The 21156-nt window shown below is 36.0% G+C and overlaps 7 protein-coding genes across 9 annotated transcripts; 4 read left to right on the top strand and 3 right to left on the bottom strand.

Moving 5' to 3' along the window:
• Window positions 1-152: 152 nt before the first annotated feature.
• LOC104744939 (protein FAR1-RELATED SEQUENCE 4) lies at window positions 153-2867 on the bottom strand. 2 transcript variants are annotated; one of them, XM_010466072.2, is made up of 3 exons: window positions 2628-2867; window positions 1599-2050; window positions 153-1365 (listed from the first exon to the last, which is right to left on the bottom strand). In XM_010466072.2, coding segments are annotated over exons 1-3 (648 nt in total). In that variant the 5' UTR covers window positions 2629-2867; the 3' UTR covers window positions 153-1170. The 2 variants fall into 2 exon arrangements, with proteins under 2 accessions (XP_010464374.1, XP_087344106.1); XM_087487980.1 differs by lacking the exon at window positions 2628-2867 and having other exon boundaries at window positions 1599-2207.
• On the top strand, window positions 207-1186 carry LOC104744938 (uncharacterized). The gene is made up of 2 exons (XM_010466071.2): window positions 207-347; window positions 443-1186. Exons 1-2 carry the CDS (start codon window positions 340-342, stop codon window positions 1032-1034), a joined length of 600 nt encoding a protein of 199 aa, XP_010464373.2. The 5' UTR covers window positions 207-339; the 3' UTR covers window positions 1035-1186.
• A 202-nt stretch (window positions 2868-3069) lies between the features above and the next one.
• Window positions 3070-3936, bottom strand: LOC104744937 (calmodulin-like protein 3). Its single transcript, XM_010466070.3, has one exon. The coding sequence runs from the start codon at window positions 3834-3836 to the stop codon at window positions 3375-3377; it is 462 nt and encodes a 153-aa protein (XP_010464372.1). The 5' UTR covers window positions 3837-3936; the 3' UTR covers window positions 3070-3374.
• Window positions 3937-6447: 2511 nt separating this feature from the next.
• Window positions 6448-8323, top strand: LOC104744935 (uncharacterized). Its single transcript, XM_010466068.3, has 2 exons — window positions 6448-7427; window positions 7879-8323. The coding sequence occupies exons 1-2, from the start codon at window positions 6975-6977 to the stop codon at window positions 7939-7941; spliced, it is 516 nt and encodes a 171-aa protein (XP_010464370.1). The 5' UTR covers window positions 6448-6974; the 3' UTR covers window positions 7942-8323.
• Window positions 8324-9140: 817 nt separating this feature from the next.
• On the top strand, window positions 9141-10753 carry LOC104744934 (uncharacterized). The gene is made up of 2 exons (XM_010466066.3): window positions 9141-10005; window positions 10251-10753. The coding sequence occupies exons 1-2, from the start codon at window positions 9553-9555 to the stop codon at window positions 10311-10313; spliced, it is 516 nt and encodes a 171-aa protein (XP_010464368.1). The 5' UTR covers window positions 9141-9552; the 3' UTR covers window positions 10314-10753.
• A 573-nt stretch (window positions 10754-11326) lies between these two features.
• Window positions 11327-12098, top strand: LOC104744933 (non-specific lipid-transfer protein 3-like). The gene is made up of 2 exons (XM_010466065.3): window positions 11327-11690; window positions 11831-12098. The coding sequence occupies exons 1-2, from the start codon at window positions 11378-11380 to the stop codon at window positions 11845-11847; spliced, it is 330 nt and encodes a 109-aa protein (XP_010464367.1). The 5' UTR covers window positions 11327-11377; the 3' UTR covers window positions 11848-12098.
• A 6525-nt stretch (window positions 12099-18623) lies between these two features.
• LOC104744932 (uncharacterized) lies at window positions 18624-20763 on the bottom strand. 2 transcript variants are annotated; one of them, XM_010466064.3, is made up of 5 exons: window positions 20169-20763; window positions 19849-20009; window positions 19713-19743; window positions 19464-19566; window positions 18624-19060 (listed from the first exon to the last, which is right to left on the bottom strand). In XM_010466064.3, exons 1-5 carry the CDS (start codon window positions 20475-20477, stop codon window positions 18957-18959), a joined length of 708 nt encoding a protein of 235 aa, XP_010464366.1. In that variant the 5' UTR covers window positions 20478-20763; the 3' UTR covers window positions 18624-18956. The 2 variants fall into 2 exon arrangements, with proteins under 2 accessions (XP_010464366.1, XP_010464365.1); XM_010466063.3 differs by having other exon boundaries at window positions 19464-19569; window positions 20169-20678.
• Between the last annotated feature and the right edge of the window lie 393 nt (window positions 20764-21156).

Below are 21156 nucleotides of genomic sequence, written 5' to 3'. Positions count from 1 at the left end.
TATTTAAATGTATGGTTTTAAATGATACAGAATTTATAAGGAATATGATTTAAATCAAAATCAATCAAATTATCGAAATTTACCTAAAATTATCAAAACCATTGAAACAAAGAGTAAACAAAAAACAAAAAACTTTAGAAAAAGAGACGAAAAATCGAAATGTTAAAACTTAATTTCAGTTGACTCCGACGTGGAAAAAGGATGAGCTGGTTCGTACAAAAATAGGGAGAGAGAGAGAGAGAGAGAGTTCCGACAAGCTCACTTTTAGGACAATACATCTCTTTTTTCAAACTAAATCCCCCGACCAAAAGCAAACTCATCGCTTAATCAGATTCCCTCATGGAAGAGTAAGCTTAACCCTGTCTCTCTTCTCTCTCCCTAAACTCAATCTACCTTTCTTAGAACATTTTCTTTATAAATAAAATATTCGTTTTCCGACCAGATCTGAGCCGAAAGATAACTACATGACCGGCGTTGAGAACGGCGTGAGAATGACGTCGCCGACGACTTCTTCAACATCCTCTGTCGCCACCACAAGTGTCCACGTAAGCGCTCTTGACGGACTCGTGAACGTGAACTCTCTTTTCACCATCGCCGTCTTCGTAGGTCTTTCCATAGCGACTCCAGGTCAACACAGCCTCGAACAACGATCCAGCTGCGATGCAAGTGCTGATGTGGCCAAGAAGCTGCTGGTCTTCGAAGTCGTCTCCTTCAGCTTCTTCCTCTTCTCCTCTTTGGTAGCTCAAGGTCTCAAATTTGCCTTAAACCTCCTCAACAGCAAAGACGTCGATGAGATTTTCAGAGCTCACATTAACATAAAGGTTTTGAGATGGGGAATGATGGCTTCTGCTGTCGGATCTGTCATGGGCTGTCTGTTCTTGATGCTGTCTATGGTTAATGTGATTCAGATCCGTCTTGGGTTGCTCTCTTGCGGCAGTCAATCCGCGGTTCAAGCGGTTACAACGCTCGTTACTCTGGTTTCCTCTGCTCTGTTGGTTTACATCTCTACTGCCATGTACGCTTTCTGGCAATGATTTCTGGCAATGTAATTTTTAACAATGCCCTTTCAATCTTGTCTTTTCTTTGCTTGTTTCGGAGAATGAAGAATTGAACATTAGATTAAGCGAATTTGATGATGAACTTATATGAACAGAAATGAAGCTGTGTTGTTTACAGTTTGGTGAAAGTATTGGACTCGATTTCTCTTACACGTTGGATAACATTGTTGATGTTAGTGGAGAGATGGTTGGAATGTTCTTCCATCTCCTTTAAGACCATATCAAGCTGCTGTTGCAACGCAGCACAACGTTTTCTCTCTCGGCTTAGCTCTGCACTCAGCTCCCTAATCTTTGCATCTTTCTCGTCCTGAAAAGTCCATTTGTACAAGATTTCAAGATCAATACATTTAGTTCAGAGTAAAACGGACAGAGCTTTTAACTCTTGGTAAGTCAAAGATCAATGTCAATGCTGCTCAAACACATTCTAAAAAGCCAACAGCATGACATAACAAAAATCTGCAATAGTTATGCTTAGGTAACAAACAACCAAAAAGAACGTAACTCAATAAGAAAGACTAAAGGAAAAGTGAGTAAACATACCGGTGTTTGAGAGAGGTGGGGATTCCGGCGAACATTAGGTGAGAGAGGCAAGAGAGGATGGTTATGTTCTTTCACAAATTTAGTGACAAGCCATTCTCCAGATTTCTCTCTTTTCACAACAATCAAAGCCTTACACCCTTCTCTTGTTATAGCTCGAGGTTTCCTGTTCTCGCTTCTACGAGGTCTCGATCTACGGAATCCTTCTTTATTACACACGAGTCTGCGCCACACCACGGTCCCATCTCTCATTGACCGCCTGAAAGCATCCACTCGCATAACGAAACCCATGACTGTGGCATAATTGTCATAAAAAGACTTTGCAGATTCTTCTGATTCGAACTCCATACCAATGAAAGGCTCCACCATTGGAGAAGCTTCATTACTGACTATATCCTTTCCATCTGAATTCTCAATCATCTCTACATCCTCTTCGGGTAAAGAGTTCTCTTCCACTTGCACACAACAACACACAAACATTTCAATACAAGAAAAAAATATGCAAAGCTATGAAACAGAACCATACCATAAGCTCTCAACTCTCAACCAAATGCCCAACCAAACCCTAGAAAACGCTTATAAACCTACCCGCTCTCTCAAACCAACTCACACAATAGCTCTGATCTGCTACAATCAGTCCTAAGCTAGATATATAATGGACCTAAGAGTCGAGTAGATGAACTTCTCTTCAAAGCTTATCAAAACAAACAATGGCTTGAAGATAAGCATGTCCTTAAAAAGTGAAAACAGAAACCCTAATATATGCATATATAAACCCTAATAGAAAAGGCAGAGAGTAGCAATTTCATCAATCTTTACTCAAAAGTCTTAAATTGTGAACTTAACCAAAGTGGGTTCATAGCAGAAGGAAAAAGAGCAAAATCAAGCAGACTAATCCATACAGATGGCGAAATTGAGAAGTTAGATTACATAATTTTGATACACAGAAGGAAACATAGCCAAAAGGGAGCCAAAGCCCCACAAAATCATCGAAACAGAGAGGGGGATTAAAATTCAAATTGAAGCACTCACTTAGATGGAAGATTAGAAAACTCCAAATCTGTGAAGTGAAGTGACGATCTCCGAAACTGAAGTTAAGTGACTGGGGGAAGCGGTGGGGAGGAAGACGACAAGAGACAAAACGAAGATCTCGTCTTTAGTTTTGTCCGGTGACGATGACTTACTTTACTTACTTTGGTTTTGACTTCTTCCACATTCCGGGTCTCACCCTTTGGGTTACGAAAACTGATAAACGACACGTAGTTTGTAAGCAAAAAAAAAAACAAAAACATCATGTAGTTTATAGTTATTTTCTTTTACTTTTTACCAAGAATTTCTTTTTTGCAATGTTCTTCTTTTTACTTTTTACCGCTATAAGGAAATAAGGATTTAAAAATAGGTTTGTGTGACAATTGACATGAGCTTTATCACCGAGGTACTAGTGATCATTGTGAAGCGCACCAAACTCCAAATATTAAAAGAATAATTCTCAATAAACAATTTGAAATTTATCAAAACAAATGCGGATTTAAGTGATCCGTGTATTCATTCTTCACATGGTTATGTTTCAAAATCCCAAAACTGGAAACTTTTTTTTATCAACAACGTTAATATATATGAGCATTCAAAACAAAGCTCACAAAGTTTGTTGAGATTTTTTTTCTTTTGCAAATCCATTAATCGATTTCGTGGCTTTGCCCTACTAATCATTCCGAAGAAAAAAACCAATGATTTTTGGTCTCAGACCCGAACCCGAAAAAATGGTTTTTTATTTTATTTTTACAAGTCTGATCCTAAGGCGGCAAATCCACCACCTTTCATCATCTGTTTAAACTCTTTGAAGTTCACCATCCCATCTCCATCAACGTCAACTTTGCTTATCATCCTCTTGCAATCCTCTAGGGTTCTTCCTTGCTTGAGCCCCAAGGAAGCTAACACAGATTTTAGCTCTTCCACCGTGATGAACCCGTCCCTGTTCTGATCGAACACATTGAAAGCTTCTATCATGTCTTCCTCCTCGTCTCTCTCCTCCATTATCGTCTGGTACAACCCTCCAAACTCTTCGATATCCACGTACCCGTCACCGTTGAGATCAATCTTCTCGATCATCTGCACCAAGTCTTTGTCAGGGATGTAGATTCCTAGATTCTCCAATGAATCATTCAGCTCTTGCTTCGTGATTTTGCCGTCACCGTTCCTGTCGAACATTTGGAATATCCGGCAAAGCTCTGCTTGATCCATTTCTTCTTGATTGGAGTATATAATATATTTATGAGGTTTTTGAAACAGCAGAATGAATGAGAACAAAACTAGGATATAGGTTTATAGAGAAGAAGAAAATTAGGGCAGGAGAAGAGAAGAAGGACTGGTTCTTAAAGGAAAGGAGTGGTTGCCATTTTAGAAAACTAATTACAACTGTGATCGTGGTCTGCACCAGTTTTCTGTTGAACTGGTCTTAAAATAGGTTTATGTCTTTCAAGAATACACAAAAACGTAAGTCTATCTATAGAGATACACACGGAATCTACACATTTATCTCATATTTCCTCATCTTCATCAAATAGTTGTTTTCCGTTAGGATAGTTATTTCAGGTTTTATCTTTTAAGTTTCACATTCACAATTTGTGGTTAGGATAGTGAAACATAATTTTGTCCAATTCTTATCACTTTGCATATGTTTTTTTACTTTCTTTTCAAATTTTGATATTATCTATCTTAGATGTAACATTTATTGGAGGTGGATAATGTTCCATACACCTTTTTTTGTCAATTTGAACATCGTGATGTACTGATGTTTCGAAAATAGAAGAGACAACTTGAACAGTGATAAAATAAATAAAAAGAGATTGCGTTTTATACTAGTCAAGGTCTTAATCACTTCTTCACAGATTGATGGTCTAACACTCTTTTACCTACTACAAGACTTCACAAACAAAGATTTTAATTATGGTATATTGTATTGACCTTATAACATTTATTTAGAAGTACATCTGAGCATTCGATTCTTCAGTTTGCTTTGGTTTCGGATTTTGGGAAAACGCATACGAATTAGAAAATTAATCGCAAGGCATCTAATCTGCGTTTTGGAACACCCGTATAAAATAACATCTAACCAGTGTATCCTCAATGGTACTATTGATTCACTCTTCCACACTAAACCCGAACAAGAATATACATTCTACAAACAGAGCTTGCAAGGCTCGAATCAAATCTACCAAACCAATGGTATGAAGATGCCAGAGTCAGTCTACCCTATTCCTATCCTTAGAAGCAGAATCTATGATTAACAAGCTAAAGAGTCCATATAATGTTATCTCAGCCTCACCAATGATACAGAAATAGTTATGAGAATGGTCCATCAATGCTTCTAACTAAAGCCACCTTCGACAACTAAACCCGTATAGAAAAGATGGCCTTTTGCAATAAGAATCTCATTCCTGTTCTCCGAAAGCACATCAATGTATATGCTCTTTATCTTTCTCTATGCCTAAAGCTCTTGGCAAATTGAGCTAGAGAGACCAACACAAAGTAATCACAATTCGACATAATGTGTTCACTCCTTCATATACAACACCATAGTCTCTAATCTCTCATATGTTCGCTAGACTCTAAAACGGTTAAGAAGCAATAGAGCAAGATCACTTTAGAGAGCAAGAACTGAAATCAAGAAAGCAACAACATTCAATTTGCAAAGCAGCAACCCATACTAAAAGCAGGGATGATCGTTTAAACAAACAAGTTCTTTACCACATTACAAAAATTTCAAATAAGGAAAGCAAGATTACAGATTCAAATGAAGTTATCTGCAGAGTACCAACGCGAACTTATTAGCCAATTTGAGAACGAAACCACCAACGACACTTATGAGAGACTTAAGAGCAAAAACTTACGGAATATCCCAAGGCTTAGCTTCAGGGACAGCGACGACCATACCTTGAAGCTCCTGGGTTAACACAACTTGGCAACCAAGACGAGAGTGTTTGTTCAAAACACGGGATCTCGAGCTACGCTTCAGCACATACTCCTCGTCGTAGGAACGCGGAGGGAGCTTCTCGAGCCATTCCTCAGCGATCTGAACCTCGCATTCAGCAGAGCAAGCCTCGATGTCGTCTAATCGATGCGACGCCGGATCGATCAGACCAGTGTGAGTGAGCGCACGGAGGAGAGTCTGGCCAGAGAGACCAATGATATCTTTCTTGTAACCATCTGGATCGATCGCAGAAAGCTTGACGATTCGGTCTGAGACTTTCTTAGATCCCGATGACGGAGAAGGAGCAGATGTTGCGGAGGTGCGGACGGTTAGGGATCTGACGAATGGAGAGAGGCGGTTGATTTGAGAGGAGAGTTTCTGGAGAGTCGTCGCCATCGTCGTTCCCCAATTTTTGGTCGGAGAGTTTTGTGTGTTAAGGTAGCTTTCGATTACGATACCGGAAACCGGAAAAGTCGTGTGTGGGGTGAACGCTAATTTGTAGTGGGCTTCTTTATAAGCCCAAACATTGTTACAAGCCCAATAATTCAAGGGAAATAAAATGAAATTGGACCACTCGGTCGAACCCGGTTCAAGTTGCGTAACTTATCTCAACAATGACCACGTGATACTTTGCATTTTATCGTTAACTATAAATTGAAGAACGGTTGAACACGAAATGGTTTTCTAGTGTAGAGTGCAACCAATTCAAACAACCTATCTCTAACAACTGTATATATCACAAAAGAAACGTGCAATACGGTCATATCCGCCATTAATCATTGGCGAATTAATAAGAAGAATGGTCATTCAGTCAGCATAGTACATATGTCCATGAGTTGAAAGAAACCACCTTTTTAGGACGATGAGTCAATAGCCTTGAGAAATAAAGATTGATTTCACAATGTGTTTATATTGATGATGAGGCATTCAAGACACAAAAGCTCTATTTTAGTAAGGAGTATTACTATTTACATTCAGATAGCCGCATCTCCGGCCAGATCCACTCTGTTTCCCATGTGATACGGTCCGGTCCGGTCCGATCCACCTACCTACTTATTCCAATAACGCGTTTTAGAAATTATAGAACCAAGGCGTTAAAACGAAAACTACCTTAAAAAAAATAGGGTGGTTACAAGGCACGTGGCAATCATTCAGTGGTTAGTTCCATGTATGGAATGAGAAGCAGAAGATTACTGCACCCATTCCAAAATTCCGCCTTCAATAATTTTGATAAAAATTTACGATCCACTCTGTTTCAAGCTGTCACCAGAAATGTCGTCTTCTTCTTCTTCTTCTTCTTCTTCTTCATTGCTTAAACCCATTTATTCAATTTCCTATTAACGAGCCTTGCGCGAGAGATAGAGAGAGAGAGATCTGAATTCGGCGTTGGGACAAAGGCGGCTGATCAAATGATTCGTATTGTTCAAATCGCGTTTCTTCTTCTTTGTCTCGTTCTCGCCGTCGCCGGGATCTCGATCTCTACGGCGATCTCAGAGAAAGAGACTATATACGATATCCTCCAGGCGAATGGTTTGCCGCAGGGGATATTCCCGAAAGGAGTCAGGGAACACAACTACGACGCCGCAACGGGACGCTTCTCGGTTTCTTTGGATCATTCGTGCGACGCTAAATACGAGTCTGAGCTGCATTACGACGCCAATATCAACGGGACGATTGGTTCGTCTCAAATCTCGGATTTATTGGGAATCTCGGCGCAGGAGCTTTTCTTGTGGTTTCCTGTTAAAGGAATCCGAGTCGACGTCCCGAGCTCTGGTCTTATTTACTTTGACGTTGGTGTCGTTCGCAAGCAGTACTCTTTGTCTTTGTTTGAGACACCTAGAGATTGTGTTGCTGTTAACAAGGTATGGACAAATCATGAGACTTTTATGTTTTCGGATTGAATCATATGTTATTGCTTGAATTGAGATCATTCGAATTTGCTTAGTTGTGTGTTTAGTGGTTAGGGTGAATAAAGACAATGATATCGTCTTCAAAGGAGAATCCTTTTTTTGAAAAAGTTTGTTTGGCTTATCTCATTCATCCTAATCTGAAGCTTTTGAGATTCTCTTTTCCAGAGTCATTTTCTCCCATTCTTGACTTGGTTGCGAGTTTTTTTTATTGGTCAGTCAAACTGTTGGACATGTGAATCTGAGAGTTATCATTACAATTATGAATGGTTCCTTTTTTTAAGTGTCACTTCTCTCCATTCTTGCAAACTGGTTGAGTTTTATGATCGGTGAAGGTTTTGGAAAGGGTGTTATATAATGGATAGAATGAGCTAATGTGTTGTGCTTAATGGGTTTTTTTATGCAGGTTCAGTCACTTATGTTGCCATTGTATCAAGTAGATCAAAATCTTGGGAGAAACGTTATTTAGCACAAGTATGAGGAATTTGTTGTTATACCAAATACCAGAGAGAGAAAAGGAAGATTAGATGATGCTCTCATCAAATTCTTGAAGATACTTACAACAACTGTTTTTGGTCTCAAATCTTAGGCAAAATTTCTTTCATTCTTTCCCTCCCCATTCCCAGTTTTGTTTTTCTGTGTTTCATTCTTAGATTGCACCGGGGACTGAAACCAGAGGAGAGAATCCTGTGGTTTTTGAAAAGATGCTCAAAGAGATGGCCTCAGATTTAGTTCAAGTGATGATTACTTGTGAGGTGATGAATGAATGGTTTTGGTTTGTGTTGTATTTTTGTGTCATGTGTCTCTAAACAAAAATATAATAAAAATCCTTATATATTTATTTAGCCAAATTCAATGTCATAGAAAATTGAAAATTGGCGATTTGCAATCATTTCCTTTTCACCGCCGGATATCTGGCCTGCTTTATTTTTGGTAAAATGAAATCTAAGTTTTACAGTCAAATCAATCAACCAACTGTGGGCAATTATAGGATTTCGTCGTCATTCTAAAAGACCTGGCCTGAAGTGGAAGTCTGTCTCCAGTTGGCTTCGGAAGTCGCTGTCCTAAAGATTTCAGTAGATCAATGAAACAGTAATGCCAAAATATGGCCACTCAGGAGAGTCTTTCAAACTTTGTCCAAGTGCTTAAATATTAAAAGACTGGTATTTGGTTTTTAAGATTGTGAGATTTTTTTTTTTTTAGTTTTTTCTTTTCGTCTTCTAGTGCATGGTTACACACATTACATATTCTCGAACCTAGTCAGACAGGTAAGAATAACATGGATGAACTAAAGCCACCAGACCATTAACTCCAGTCTCGATGAGACATGACTTGATATGTTAAAAGATAAAACGAGACTAGAGTGATCTATTTTATTAAATTTTCCGGATCCAGATATTCTACTAATTGCATAGAAACTGTGACCCTACAAACAATATGCCTAAGTTCCACGATCTATCTAATCAAACTCATGCAATCATTCTCGTTATTCGCCTACTAATAATTATTAACATAGCAAAAAAAAAAAAAAAAAGATAAATAGTAATGAAAAAAAGAATCTCAGGTTTCTTACAGTGGTTTTGGTCCGAGTCAGATGGGACAGCCATGTGGTCGTACAAATTTGTCGGCTTTGGTTCAACTTGTGCGCCGTGTAGGCTCTCTCATCTTATATTAACTTGCGTATCTCTCGATCCAACTCTAATAAACCCCATGCCTCTCTCTCTCTCTTATATGATCCCATGTGGTCCGGTCCACCTACTTTTTACAATAACTCAGTTAAGTGTTATAGAACATGGCTTAACCAAAACCACCCCACACATTAAACTAAAATTGGCGGGTACGTGGCACTCATTCATTGGTTATTTCCACCCATGGCCTGAGAAACAGAGGATCACTGCTCTCCCCCATTCCAAATTCCGCCTTCAATAATTTTGATCCACTCTGTTTCAAGCTGTCATAAAAATGTCGTCTTCTTCTTCTTCTTCCTCCTTGCTTAAACCCATTAATCCAACTTCTTCGCAGCAGCCCAGCAACGAGATCTGACGAGACGAGACGAAACAAAACCATCCCGCCAGACACTATGCTTCGTATCATCCAAATCGCTCTGTTTTGTCTCGTTATCGCCGCCGGGATCTCGATCTCCGCCGTGATCGCAGAGAACGAGTCTATAGACGAGATCCTTCTAGCGAACGGATTGCCTCTAGGGATATTTCCGAAAGGAGTAAAAGGGTTTAGCGTTAATGGCGAAACGGGACGCTTCTCTGTTTATTTGAATCAGTCATGTCAGGCTAAGTACGAGACCGAGCTGCATTACAACGCGAGTATCTCCGGTACGATAGGTTACGCTCAAATCTCGGATTTATCCGGAATCAAGGCGCAGGAGCTGTTCTTGTGGTTTCCGGTTAAAGGAATCCGTGTTGACGTGCCTAGCTCTGGTCTCATATTCTTTGATGTTGGTGTTGTTCGCAAGCAATACTCTTTGGCTTTGTTTGAGACACCTAGAGATTGTGTTGCTGTTCGTAATGATGACAAGGTATGAAATCTTGAGACTTTGTCTGTCTCTTCTTGTATGGATTTGTAGATACGAGTGTATGGTATTTAGCTGTAGGATTAAGTATTGCAATTGCTTGAATTGCGACAGATTCAGTTTACACATGAGAAGATTCTCATTCGTAAACTAGTAAAGATGGTTTTTTTACAGTGTTGCATTGATTAGATTTGATTGGATATAATGGAAAAGTGAAACTGATTGTGTTTTTTTTTTTATGGTACTTGCAGGTTCAGTCGTCTATGTTGCCATTGTATCATATAGATGAGTCTCTTGGGAGAGACATTGTTTAGTCGGAGTTTAAGAACTGTTGTTGTTATACTACTACCAGAGAGAAAGATAGATGATCTCATCAAATTCTTGAAGATACATGTTACTGTTGTTTTTGATCTCAAAATCTTAGGCATGATTCAAATTCTCAGATCTCATCATCATTCTTTTTCCTCTCCCCCATTCCAGTGTTGTTACTGCATTGCTTTTCTCTGATTGCGCGAGAGGACAGAACCCGAGAGAGTTTGTGACCGGAAGTCAGAAGGAAACAACAACAATGTTTGGAAAAAAAGATGTTGATTGAATGGCTAAGATTTGGTTCAAGTGATGATAATATTGAGGTGATGAATGTTTATTATTGTATTATTGTTTATTTTTGAGTTTTGTCATTTGTTCTGTTTTGTTCTTTGTCATGTAAGCACAGATATAAATAAAACATAATTCCTGTATTTAGCCGAATAAATGTCATATAAAAATAACTTGGATGTGCATATACTAGCTAGAGTGTATCATTTGTTTCGTAGAATTTTGACAATTCTTCAAGCATAAAAATTAATAGGTTATACGTTACACAAGTATTACATCCATCCATCTTTTTATGTATAACTCAATTTTCCTATAAATTGGATTTAACAATAAACATATTAAACTCTGCTAATACGTATGAAATAAGTGAAAAGTGAGACTAATTGCATAGAATAATATCAACTTGTGAATACAATATTCTAATCAGAATTTGACATTTTCTACTACTGTATAAGATTGAGAAGCGTATATTAATTAAAAGTTTTAGACTTTGACATTTTGTCTTTCTTCTGTTTAAAAAGGAAAAGGTGAAAAGTGAGACAAGACGTCAATTACTTGTTATGAATATGAAGTAATTTTTTTTTCAACTAATCGCATAGAAAATGTGGATTTACTAACAAACAAACCCCAAATATCATGATCCATCTAATCCAACTCCATTAGGTTACACATGCGATCATTCTCCTTTGCGCTCTCTTATACTACTACTATATATATGTACAAGTTGTATATGATTTATGAGCCTCGCCTTTTTAAGACATATTGTCAAAACTAAAAAGAGATGATTGTAATGAAAAGGTTTCAGGTTTTTACAGTGATGCTACTTATGGTTTTTGTCCAATCAGGTCTGGTGAGAGAGACTCTGGGACACCCATGTGGTCGAACATTTTTGTCGGCTTTGATTCAGCTAGTGCCTTGTAGACCATCAGTTGCTCCGTTTAGCACATTGCGTCCGAACGAGCTATGTTGCGCTGCCATCAAGACACTTGGTCAACCTTGCCTATGTGTTCTTGCCAAGGGACCACCCATCGTTGGCGTTGACCGGACCCTAGCTCTCCATTTACCTGGAAAGTGTTCTGCCAATTTCCCTCCATGTAATTATATTTTCTGTCTCTCCTTGTCAATTTTTTTGGAGCTATTTTACTAGAAAGTCACATCTTTCATAAGTTTTTTAGTTTTAGTCAGGCAGGTGAGTATCGAGTGATGTTTGATTAACAAAAGATACTATATGCAGGTGAGGTGTTAAAGTAGAAGCAATTTTTTGACAAAGGAAAAAGCTTCTCTTAAAAAATATGTTTCTGATGTTAATTTTGTCGTCAAGTGTTGTTTCTTCCTTTAGCCGTACTTGTGTTTTTACATTAGTTGTTCCTTTTGTACTTAAATAAAAGCAAGATTTGCGCACATTTAAGGAGTTTGCATTTTATAATGTATAAATGGTTTTGATGATTTCTTAGTGTAACAAAAGGAGACCTCATATCAATCCCAAAATCGAGATTCAAAAACATTACGGAGTATATATTTTGTTTAAAAAAAGTAATCAGAAAATTCAGTTTTGAATGTACATTGAACTATAAAGTAATCATAAATTCAGTATTTTTCCATGAGTTCTCATGGTGAAAAAGGACAAGGTCAAGCTACACGCAAATGTACTTGACTAGCACATACTCGACTTATCATCTCCAAACACCTTAAATCTCATGCGCCTGCCAGTCTTTTCTCTTCTCACAGATCTCTCTATTCAAATTTAAAACTGCGATCACTTGAGATAGTTTGGTAGCTCAGAAAAGGAATCAGAGTATGATCAAAAATCAAAGCACATACTTTGGCGATATGTCAATAGATGGTAAACACTTCAAAAATCTACTAAACACAAAAAAAATAACTGAATAATTTATCTGACTCATATTTAAAATGAATCTCTATTATTAAAGTTAACCATATATTTGTGAAATCGATAGCAAATATGTGGATACTTTGCGGTCGTATCCATTCCAGATCTAGGTAGGTAGATTCATAATTAGATCACCAGTACTGGATTTTTTCCCTTCATTCGTCAGGCTTCTTAGCTCTGCCAGTGAGAAAGTCCGGGAACAGGTATCAGTTTAGATTTTGATGTACTGCCACAACAAATATGTGGATACTTTGCGGTCGTATCCATGGTAAAAATCTAGTATATATACATTTTTCTTTTTTATTACGTAAATTCATTTTTCGGCTTTTGTTGGGCCTTCTCAACTAGTTTTTTTTTCAATTTCACTTTCATCTAAGCTAATAATAAAATCAAGTCTGATAATAGTTCTGAAAACAAAAATTCTTGGGATAAAATCAGAAATCTATTAAATAACAAATTGTAGGTTTTCCAAAAAATGAAGACAGCGAGGAGTTCCTCTTCCAACAGTGTGCAGCAAGCAAAATCATGTGTGTCATACTAATCGATTTACAATATTTATATAAGGAGTTATAAGAGGATTTCTAATGAAAAGTATGATCCCTCATAAAAATTAAGGCGTTACCACTTTCTATTACTATTAATTTGTCAAGGCTGAAATAAGCTACTAAATAGCGGATGAGGATTACTATTTTTTTTAGACCATCTCCAATGGTTTTTCCTATTTTATATAATAAATGTAAGTTTTGTTTTAATGTATTTTTCTATTTTTTCTTTAAAAAGGATATTTCAAATATATACTATTTTTCAGACAATTTTACACTTTTTATTTATAAAAATTGCAAACTAACCTATTTACTCTAAATTTTGTAACACTTTCATAAAACTATTATTTTTATTTAAATTAAGCATTTATTATTATAAAGAGCATCACATCATACAAAAATAAAATTTATTATTTATAATAATTTATATAAATTATCTTTTGTAAATGGTAATCTCAATATTTTAGAATAAATATTTATACTAAACCTTCTAAATTTTTCTATTATTAGTTCTTAAAAATACTTATTTTATTTATTTTGAACTACTCAAATACAATAATTCTTTTTTAAAGTTGGTAACTATTAATCCTTCAAAACTCAAATTTCACTTACCAATATTTGTTAATTTTTTATATTTGCTTATACTTTGTATATGTTTTACTTATATATTGCTTATTTTTGTTAATTTATTCTCATTTCTTTTTTATATGATAACAAATTTGTATTGATAGTTTTTATATATATTAAAAGTTAGAACTTTAGATTTTTGATTATTTTCGTTTTATGTATGTTGATAACTTTCTTTCTTTCTTTTTTGTAAGAGGGCCTTCTAATATAGATCGAGTAGAAAATACATGGAATCCAATATAAACCTAACATATAAATTAAAATTACTTTGATAACAAAAATTTATATTTAGAAATTTAGTAAGGTTAATATACTAGATGATTTTATGTATTCTAATGACAAAATTTGTATTTAGAATTGTACTGAGGTTAACTATATTAAGAATCGTGCTCTGAAATTTATTTTATAAAATTAATAAATTAAAATAAAAAATTAAAGTCTAATTTTAATTGTAAAATCTTTTAAAAGATTAAAAGGACTACTTTGCAAATAAAATAGTTTACCTTTATTTATAAAAGAAAAAATAGAGTTCATCGAAATATATAATGAAAAAAATAGCAACATCTATTATAAAAAAGAAATAATAGATGTATAATAGAGTTTTATTATAATATTCTTTTTGTTCCAATTTATGGAAGCAAATATTGACACGTATATAAACTGAAGAAAGTATTCTCTTTGCTATCCGTATTTTTGGAAATGCTTCACAATGATATGTTTGATATCAAGGTAATTATTTTAATTGGCTCACGAGACTGATGTAAAGTGAAGCTTACCTCAATATGGGACACAAACAAGACGAAAGCAGATACTAAAAAAATCCAAGCAACGTGTTGAAGCTCTGTCTCTGTGGAGTAGTTTAGTACTCTAGACATATACTTATGATCTACTTTTTGGTTTTGTTCAAATGCCATTAATGAGTTTGATTTACACATGATTTCGGTTTTGTAAGTTGTAACTACTGCCTGTGGAGGAAGTACAAGAATCTGTTTTATATGTGAATAAATATGAACCTTGCTTTATGGTTGAACACTCAACTATGATGATTCGCTTTTATATAATCCAACGGAATGATTCTTTCTTAATAAGCTTGGTTTTTATGGTTAAAACACCTCAACATGCATAGACCGGAGGTTGAGTTTCAGTCAAACATAGATTAAAGCTATAGAAGAAGTTCGCCGATAAGTTGCCATGTTGAATCCCAAGGTTAGTTTTCAAAAGACCTCTTGGTTTGTCAATCACGCTAATGGAAATAATCATCATACCTTTCAGGCCACCTAGAACTCTAAGAACACACCATGTCCAAATCCCATGGCAGGTATGATGATTATCTCCATTAGAATTCTAGGTGACCTGAAAGGTATGATGATTATCTCCATTAGCGTGAGTGACAACTGACAAACGAATAGGTTAGTGCTCAATCTTCTCCAAACCACCTGCGTCATCAATCATATGCTAAGTAACTCACTTGAATTTGACTTGTGTTCCCAGCTGTAATGTTAGAGATAGCCCAGCAAGTTTGCTCTTCTCGTATGTGTTGCTAAATATGTTTAACAGACCAGGAAGCGCATGACTACTTATAACTGTCTGTTATGGCGATAACAGAGATGAGTAAACACCAAACCCTATTACGAGACATTTCGTATAACAAATAAGGTAGACAATTAGGGATGGTGTTAGTACTTGGGTCTGCATATCATCTCCGGTAACAATATTACCAATGGTACGGAGAGCTGGAACCAGAACTAAAGGAGACGGATGACTAAAGAAAACACATATTAAATATGTAATTGGTTCATTCAAAAAGAATATGTAATCGGTTGCTGAAAGAAGTAGTATACTTACGCTAAGAGCAGAACAAGGCGAGGGATGACACCAGAGTCGAGAACAGTTTGTATTCTATCATTTGCACCATCAGAGAGATATGAGAGATCCCTGGATGCATCTGTGAGAACTCCTCCGTCATCTGAATGTAAAAATAGCTCAAGAACTGGTAAAGCTGGTGTTGTCTGCTCAACAGGTGAATTGAAAACAGTCTCAGATCAATAAACGGTTTAAGTAAAAAGACTTGATACATATCCATCTGTGAGAACTCCTTCGTCATCTGAATTTACCTAGAAGAGGCATCATGGCCTGGTAACTTAGGGATCACGGCATTTTGGTGAGGCACGAGCGACGGTTCCTAATACACAGACAGCCTGGGGCGGATCTACATCATAAAGGGTGGGGCACGTGTCCTATACTCCTTTTTAAAGTTCTGCTATTAACATTTCCTCATTAGAATTTTTAGCTCAGTTGGTAATTGTTCCCAATAGAAAGTATTAGGTCCTGAGTTCAATTCTCAATTAGCACTTCTTATTTATATTTTTGTTTTTTTTTTGGTCAGTTTTATATTTGTTGGAGGTTTTTGTTTACCTATGGCATTTTCTTATTCCATTTTTTCTCAAATAAAACTATATGCAATTATTTATATTTTCACTTTAATCACATTTCTTTTATTACAAAGTAGACATATATCTTAATTTTTAAAAATATATGTTATAAACTATTAAAAAATATTATCTCTTTATAGTTAATTTATTATTTTAGGTTTTAAATTTGTGTGATATGATAAGATAAATGATTTTAAATATATTACAGATATTTATATTTTATAATGAATTATAAGTTTGTAATTGTGTATTTCCTAATTAATAAATTAAGTATGTATCTAATTAAGTATAATCATAAACCAATATAAACAATACTTTCAAAAAGTTTAGCTCATTTTTTGCACTTCATAGTTCATACATTAGAATATATTCAAAAATGCAAAATATATACTTTAACATAAACAAAAAAATATATTTATTAACTATATTACTTAAGTGCCTCGTACCAAATATTGTCTTGGATTCGCCACTGAACATATCCTCCCATACCAACTTCACGTCCATTGCTCAGCCTGCAAGTAGCAATGATATGCCCATCGACAACATCCAAAGACATGATGGTAACGGCATGATAACCCCCAAACCGAGAATATATTGATGTTGCGCCAAAGTAAACTCGATTACCGGCATTGACCAGAAAAAATATTTAGAATTTTTATTTTTATTTTTTTCTAAAAATAATAACTTTTTTGATTTTATGTATTTTTGATAAATAAATATAAAAGATATATGATTTGTATAGTTTACAAAAACAAAATATAACAACAAAAAGTTATATGACAAAAAAATACAAGAAAATTATATACCAAAAAAAACTAAAACCCCCCACCTTTGAAAATACAAAATAAAAATGAATTTTAAAAAGAAAAGGTATATATTTGTTATAGTTTTATGAAAATCACCACCATTGTTCACTCGCTCACCGTTGTGATGATTCAACCAGAACGATGCGCCTTCTCTTGGAGGCCTTCCGAGGGCTTGTTCACGGTAGTTAGGATCCATCAAGAGATGGAGATCTCCAGGCTGAATTTGGGCAAATCCAGTCTGTATTAACTGGATTTGAGATTCCTCTAGAAGCAGTGTTATGTCGATCGGTGGTGGTGGTAACAAGTTGTAGTTCTTTTTCATAGGTTTTAAAGGATTTATTTTACAACTTTTATTCAAATTTTCACAACTTTAACTTTTTTAAAAAAATCACAACTTTTACTCAAGTTTTTATTTTATTTTAAAATTGAATTTTATTTTTAAAAATTATTTTTCATATTTGGAGACAAAATCGAAGGAGAATATGAGTGAAATCGGAGGTACAACCCTGATAGTAATTTGTTGAATTGAATAAACTACCAGGTGTTGGAATCCGGACAAAAGCAACTCATCTCACTCATAGCATATGTCGAATCAGCGGGAACATTGTATCATCCTAATAGTAATTTTGAAGCTGGCTTCTTCACAGCCGAGTATATGTATATCTAAGGCAATTTGGCAGCAATAACCAAAAAAAAATCTATAACTCACTCCATAGCTACACTAACCATTAAAAGCTTATATTAGCTGTATTTTATATTGTAATTACCAAAGTAACCCTGTTGCTACAGTTGCACAATCAAATGAGTCATTTGAAATGACATCCCTCTCTCCTCTTCTTGCACACGTACACACGTCTATACACATGTGTGTTCTTTCCAATTTTTTTTCTATTTTTTTTTTTTTTTAACTAGCACTCTACTTTTATCATATCTGCTTTGAATATTTTTTTTAAAAAAATGTTCAATGTTATCATTTGTACTTGTTCGGTGTTAAGTTTGACAGTTTGGGTCTTCAATGTTATATGTCTTCTAGGGTTCCTTCTTCATCAAGCGATTAATATGAACCATTCTCTTGTTCACATTAAATTTGGGATTATGAATAAAACAAGACGTTAATTGCTTGTTATGAATAAGCAAGTAAAAAATTGGATTAAACTAATCGTATAGAAAATGTATTGGATTAAACTAATCGTATAGAAAATGTGAGTCTACAAACAAAACCCCAAATACTGTATCATGATCCATCTAATCCAACTGCATTAGGTTACGCATGCGATCATTCTCCTTTGCGCTCTCGTAAACTACTATTATATATATGTGTGTACAAGTTGTATTATGATTTATGAGCCTCGCCTTTTTAAGACATATTGTCAAAACTAAAAAGAGATGATTGTAATGAAAAGGTTTCAGGTTTTTACAGTGATGCTACTTATGGTTATTGTCCAATCAGGTCTGGTGAGAGAGACTCTGGGACACCCATGTGGGTCGAACATTTTTGTCGGCTTTGATTCAGCTAGTGCCTTGTATACCATCAGCAGCTCCGTTTAGCACATTGCGTTTGAAACTTTCAACAGTGGAGGGATATGGTCAATCTTCATTCAAGCAAAGGGTTTGGATTAGGAGGATTGCTAATTAAGTTGTTCCAACCGTCAGCTGAATAATGAAGTTGTGATGTAAGCTCATCTTGTACCACACGCTGTCTTTGCACAACTGAAACTGCACATCACTGTTTGGAGAATGCAACAGTTTATTGCTAGTGGCCGTGAGAAGTCCCCACGTTAAAGCACCCAACGGGGATCTAAACACGTACACACAATTTCAGCGCCGGATTTAAGGTTTACACAGGTCCTTCTACGTTTCATTACATGGATTACACATCGGACTACCAAGGAGAGACAATAATCTGGAATACATAAGACCAGCGCTACGTCATCTTATAACTGAATACTTACTTGTGCAAAGTAATGATAACTTATGCTCACATGGATATCTAATAAATAGAGTAGAAAATCAATGCCAAGCTCCATTTCCATCTACTTGCTCTCATGTGATGTTAACGTATTCAATCTCTTGTGTATCTCTCAGCATCAAAGGGCCTTCTTTGTGCATTCCAATTCAAGTCCTTAGAGACTTCAGAGGCCGGTGCTGCATTCATTGGTGCAAAGGCTGCAACAAGAAAGATTGTTCAAGACAGCTGAGATACTTATGGTAAGCAGAATGCTGAAGATATACAGCTAAGATACTCGGCACAATTAGCATGTCAAGATGGTAGACAATTAGCATAGCGACATTCATCTAATTTCATCTCTTGTGCTCTATTGTATATATATTATATCCTCATTTCAATTCGCAAATGATACTATGTTTTAAGCAGTTTCCCAACTCTCTGACATATACATCAGACTTACTATTCAACGAAACAGAGCACAGTGATGCCTCAACTGTAGCTATCCAATACCCCCCAAGGAAATTTATCAGATCATATTACAAACTCTATTTTTGCTCATGCAATAAAAAAATTAAGGAAACAGTATGAACAATGTACAATCCATCGGTGAGGAAAACTCACCTTTATCTCTCATTCTCCTTTCTCTATCAAACTCAAATTTGTCTCTGATCTGATTGACTTTCTCCCAGTTATCACCTTGTGTACTTCTATTAAACCCTTGCTCCTGCTTCCATTTTCAGATTCTCACAAAACTCAAGACTCAAATTTTAAAGAGAACAAAAGAAGGAAGCACGCAACAAGATCTCAAAATCTACACAGGCTCGTATATATTCATTCACTTAGAAAAAACAACATCATTAAAGTTGTTACCTTTGCTTGATCGGTGTACGACCGCCTGTTCCTGCAATGAACAAGGAGATAAACCAATCACATAACCATCCATCCACACACCTAAATAAACACCATTATAAGAACATGGTCAAGTGGATTAACATAGATAAGATACCTGTAAGGATTAAAATCTTCATCATCTTCTTCAGCAGACTCATAATTAGCATGATCAGTCGCAATTTTCTTTGAATATCCTTCATCCCAATAAAGCCTCTCCCAGTTCTCTCTAAGCTCATTATATAGTTCCATATACTTTTTGCACCATGGCTCATGTTCCTATCATTTTGAAATGGCAGCAATATTAGATTAAAGACAATAGTTTTTCCAATTGACACTACAGCACAGAACAATCAAGAGCTACGATGGCATCAAATTCAATCTGCTCAAGCGGCGAAGAATGTAAAAATCGAAACTTTGTTTAAAAAAGGAACTCACAGCTTCTTTAAGGACAAGGCGAGTGCGGCGCATGAACTGCTCACGGAGCTGCTTACGGCGTTTATTCGGGATGTTGTCTCTAGGGATTGTGAATCGCTCACGAGGAGGGACGTGATCGCCTATCTCGTGCATCTCTCCGTCGACGATCCACCATTCGGATTTCTCTTCCTTCTTCTTAAACGGAAGAGAAGGCAACTTGTTTCGCCGTCTCAGCTGACCTGTCTCTGTTCTGAAGAGTCGGATCTGGGAAACGCCGCTGTGATGTAGCGACGGCAAAACGGCGCCCAGTCGTCTGACGACAAAGTTCATGGCGGTTTTCCGGCGGCTAGTGTTTCAGTATACAGTATTAACTATTAAGACTTGAAAGCTCAAAAGTCTAAACGACCTATATCAATCATCAGTCTATCAGAGCTGGTTCCTAAACCGGTAATATTTTGGGTTATGAACCGGTAATCTGTCACAAAACCGAAATTGAACCTAATCTCTCGGATCATTTGAGGGAGAATTTGATCATGTTCATCGAGTTTGATTTTGTAAGATTATAGATTAACTAAAAAGAATTGAACTGGCAAATGGTGTTGTCCAATTAGATATCTTCTTGTTACTTTCTTTCCTTGAAACTTTTAAATTGGAAATCACAATATTATTTCTAAAAGATCCAATAATGGTTGGATCGAAGTTCAGCTTTCATGTGTGATGTGATACATTTACAGATTGTTGTCTTCTTACCTTTACAGCCAAATCCAAGCAAATGCCACTCTTATCATTGTGAATATAGATGGAACTTGCTTTTGCCTAAACAACAAGACTCTATACTCTATACAGTTCTATCCCACTCTTAAAAAATCTACATATTTTATTAACCAACGAAGAAGTAGCAACATTGTTCGAGTTCGAGATATCTGATCAATACTATCAAAAATGTCATGAGTTTCCAAGGTTATTAAGGACAAGGTCTACACGCAAATACTGGACTTATCATCTCCAA

Source organism: Camelina sativa, chromosome 15 (genome assembly GCF_030686135.1).
Source record: "Camelina sativa cultivar CO46 ecotype springtype chromosome 15, ASM3068613v1".
In the NCBI taxonomy this organism is placed as follows: Eukaryota; Viridiplantae; Streptophyta; class Magnoliopsida; order Brassicales; family Brassicaceae; genus Camelina; species Camelina sativa.
The sequence above is the reverse complement of the archived record's forward strand: the minus strand, read 5'-3'. Positions and strand labels throughout refer to the sequence as shown.

Coding starts and splice junctions, on each gene's coding strand:
- LOC104744939 (XM_087487980.1), bottom strand. CDS start 2,075: ATGTTTGTGTGTTGTTGTGTGCAAGTGGAAGAGAACTCTTTACCCGAA. Junction 1,366..1,598: donor CCCACCTCTCTCAAACACCG/GTATGTTTACTC, acceptor TGGACTTTTCAG/GACGAGAAAGATGCAAAGAT.
- LOC104744937 (XM_010466070.3), bottom strand. CDS start 3,836: ATGGATCAAGCAGAGCTTTGCCGGATATTCCAAATGTTCGACAGGAAC.
- LOC104744935 (XM_010466068.3), top strand. CDS start 6,975: ATGATTCGTATTGTTCAAATCGCGTTTCTTCTTCTTTGTCTCGTTCTC. Junction 7,428..7,878: donor ATTGTGTTGCTGTTAACAAG/GTATGGACAAAT, acceptor TTTTTTATGCAG/GTTCAGTCACTTATGTTGCC.
- LOC104744934 (XM_010466066.3), top strand. CDS start 9,553: ATGCTTCGTATCATCCAAATCGCTCTGTTTTGTCTCGTTATCGCCGCC. Junction 10,006..10,250: donor CTGTTCGTAATGATGACAAG/GTATGAAATCTT, acceptor TGGTACTTGCAG/GTTCAGTCGTCTATGTTGCC.
- LOC104744933 (XM_010466065.3), top strand. CDS start 11,378: ATGATTGTAATGAAAAGGTTTCAGGTTTTTACAGTGATGCTACTTATG.
- LOC104744932 (XM_010466063.3), bottom strand. CDS start 20,477: ATGAACTTTGTCGTCAGACGACTGGGCGCCGTTTTGCCGTCGCTACAT. Junction 19,744..19,848: donor GAAGATTTTAATCCTTACAG/GTATCTTATCTA, acceptor TGTTCATTGCAG/GAACAGGCGGTCGTACACCG. Junction 19,570..19,712: donor CGTACACCGATCAAGCAAAG/GTAACAACTTTA, acceptor TGAAAATGGAAG/CAGGAGCAAGGGTTTAATAG.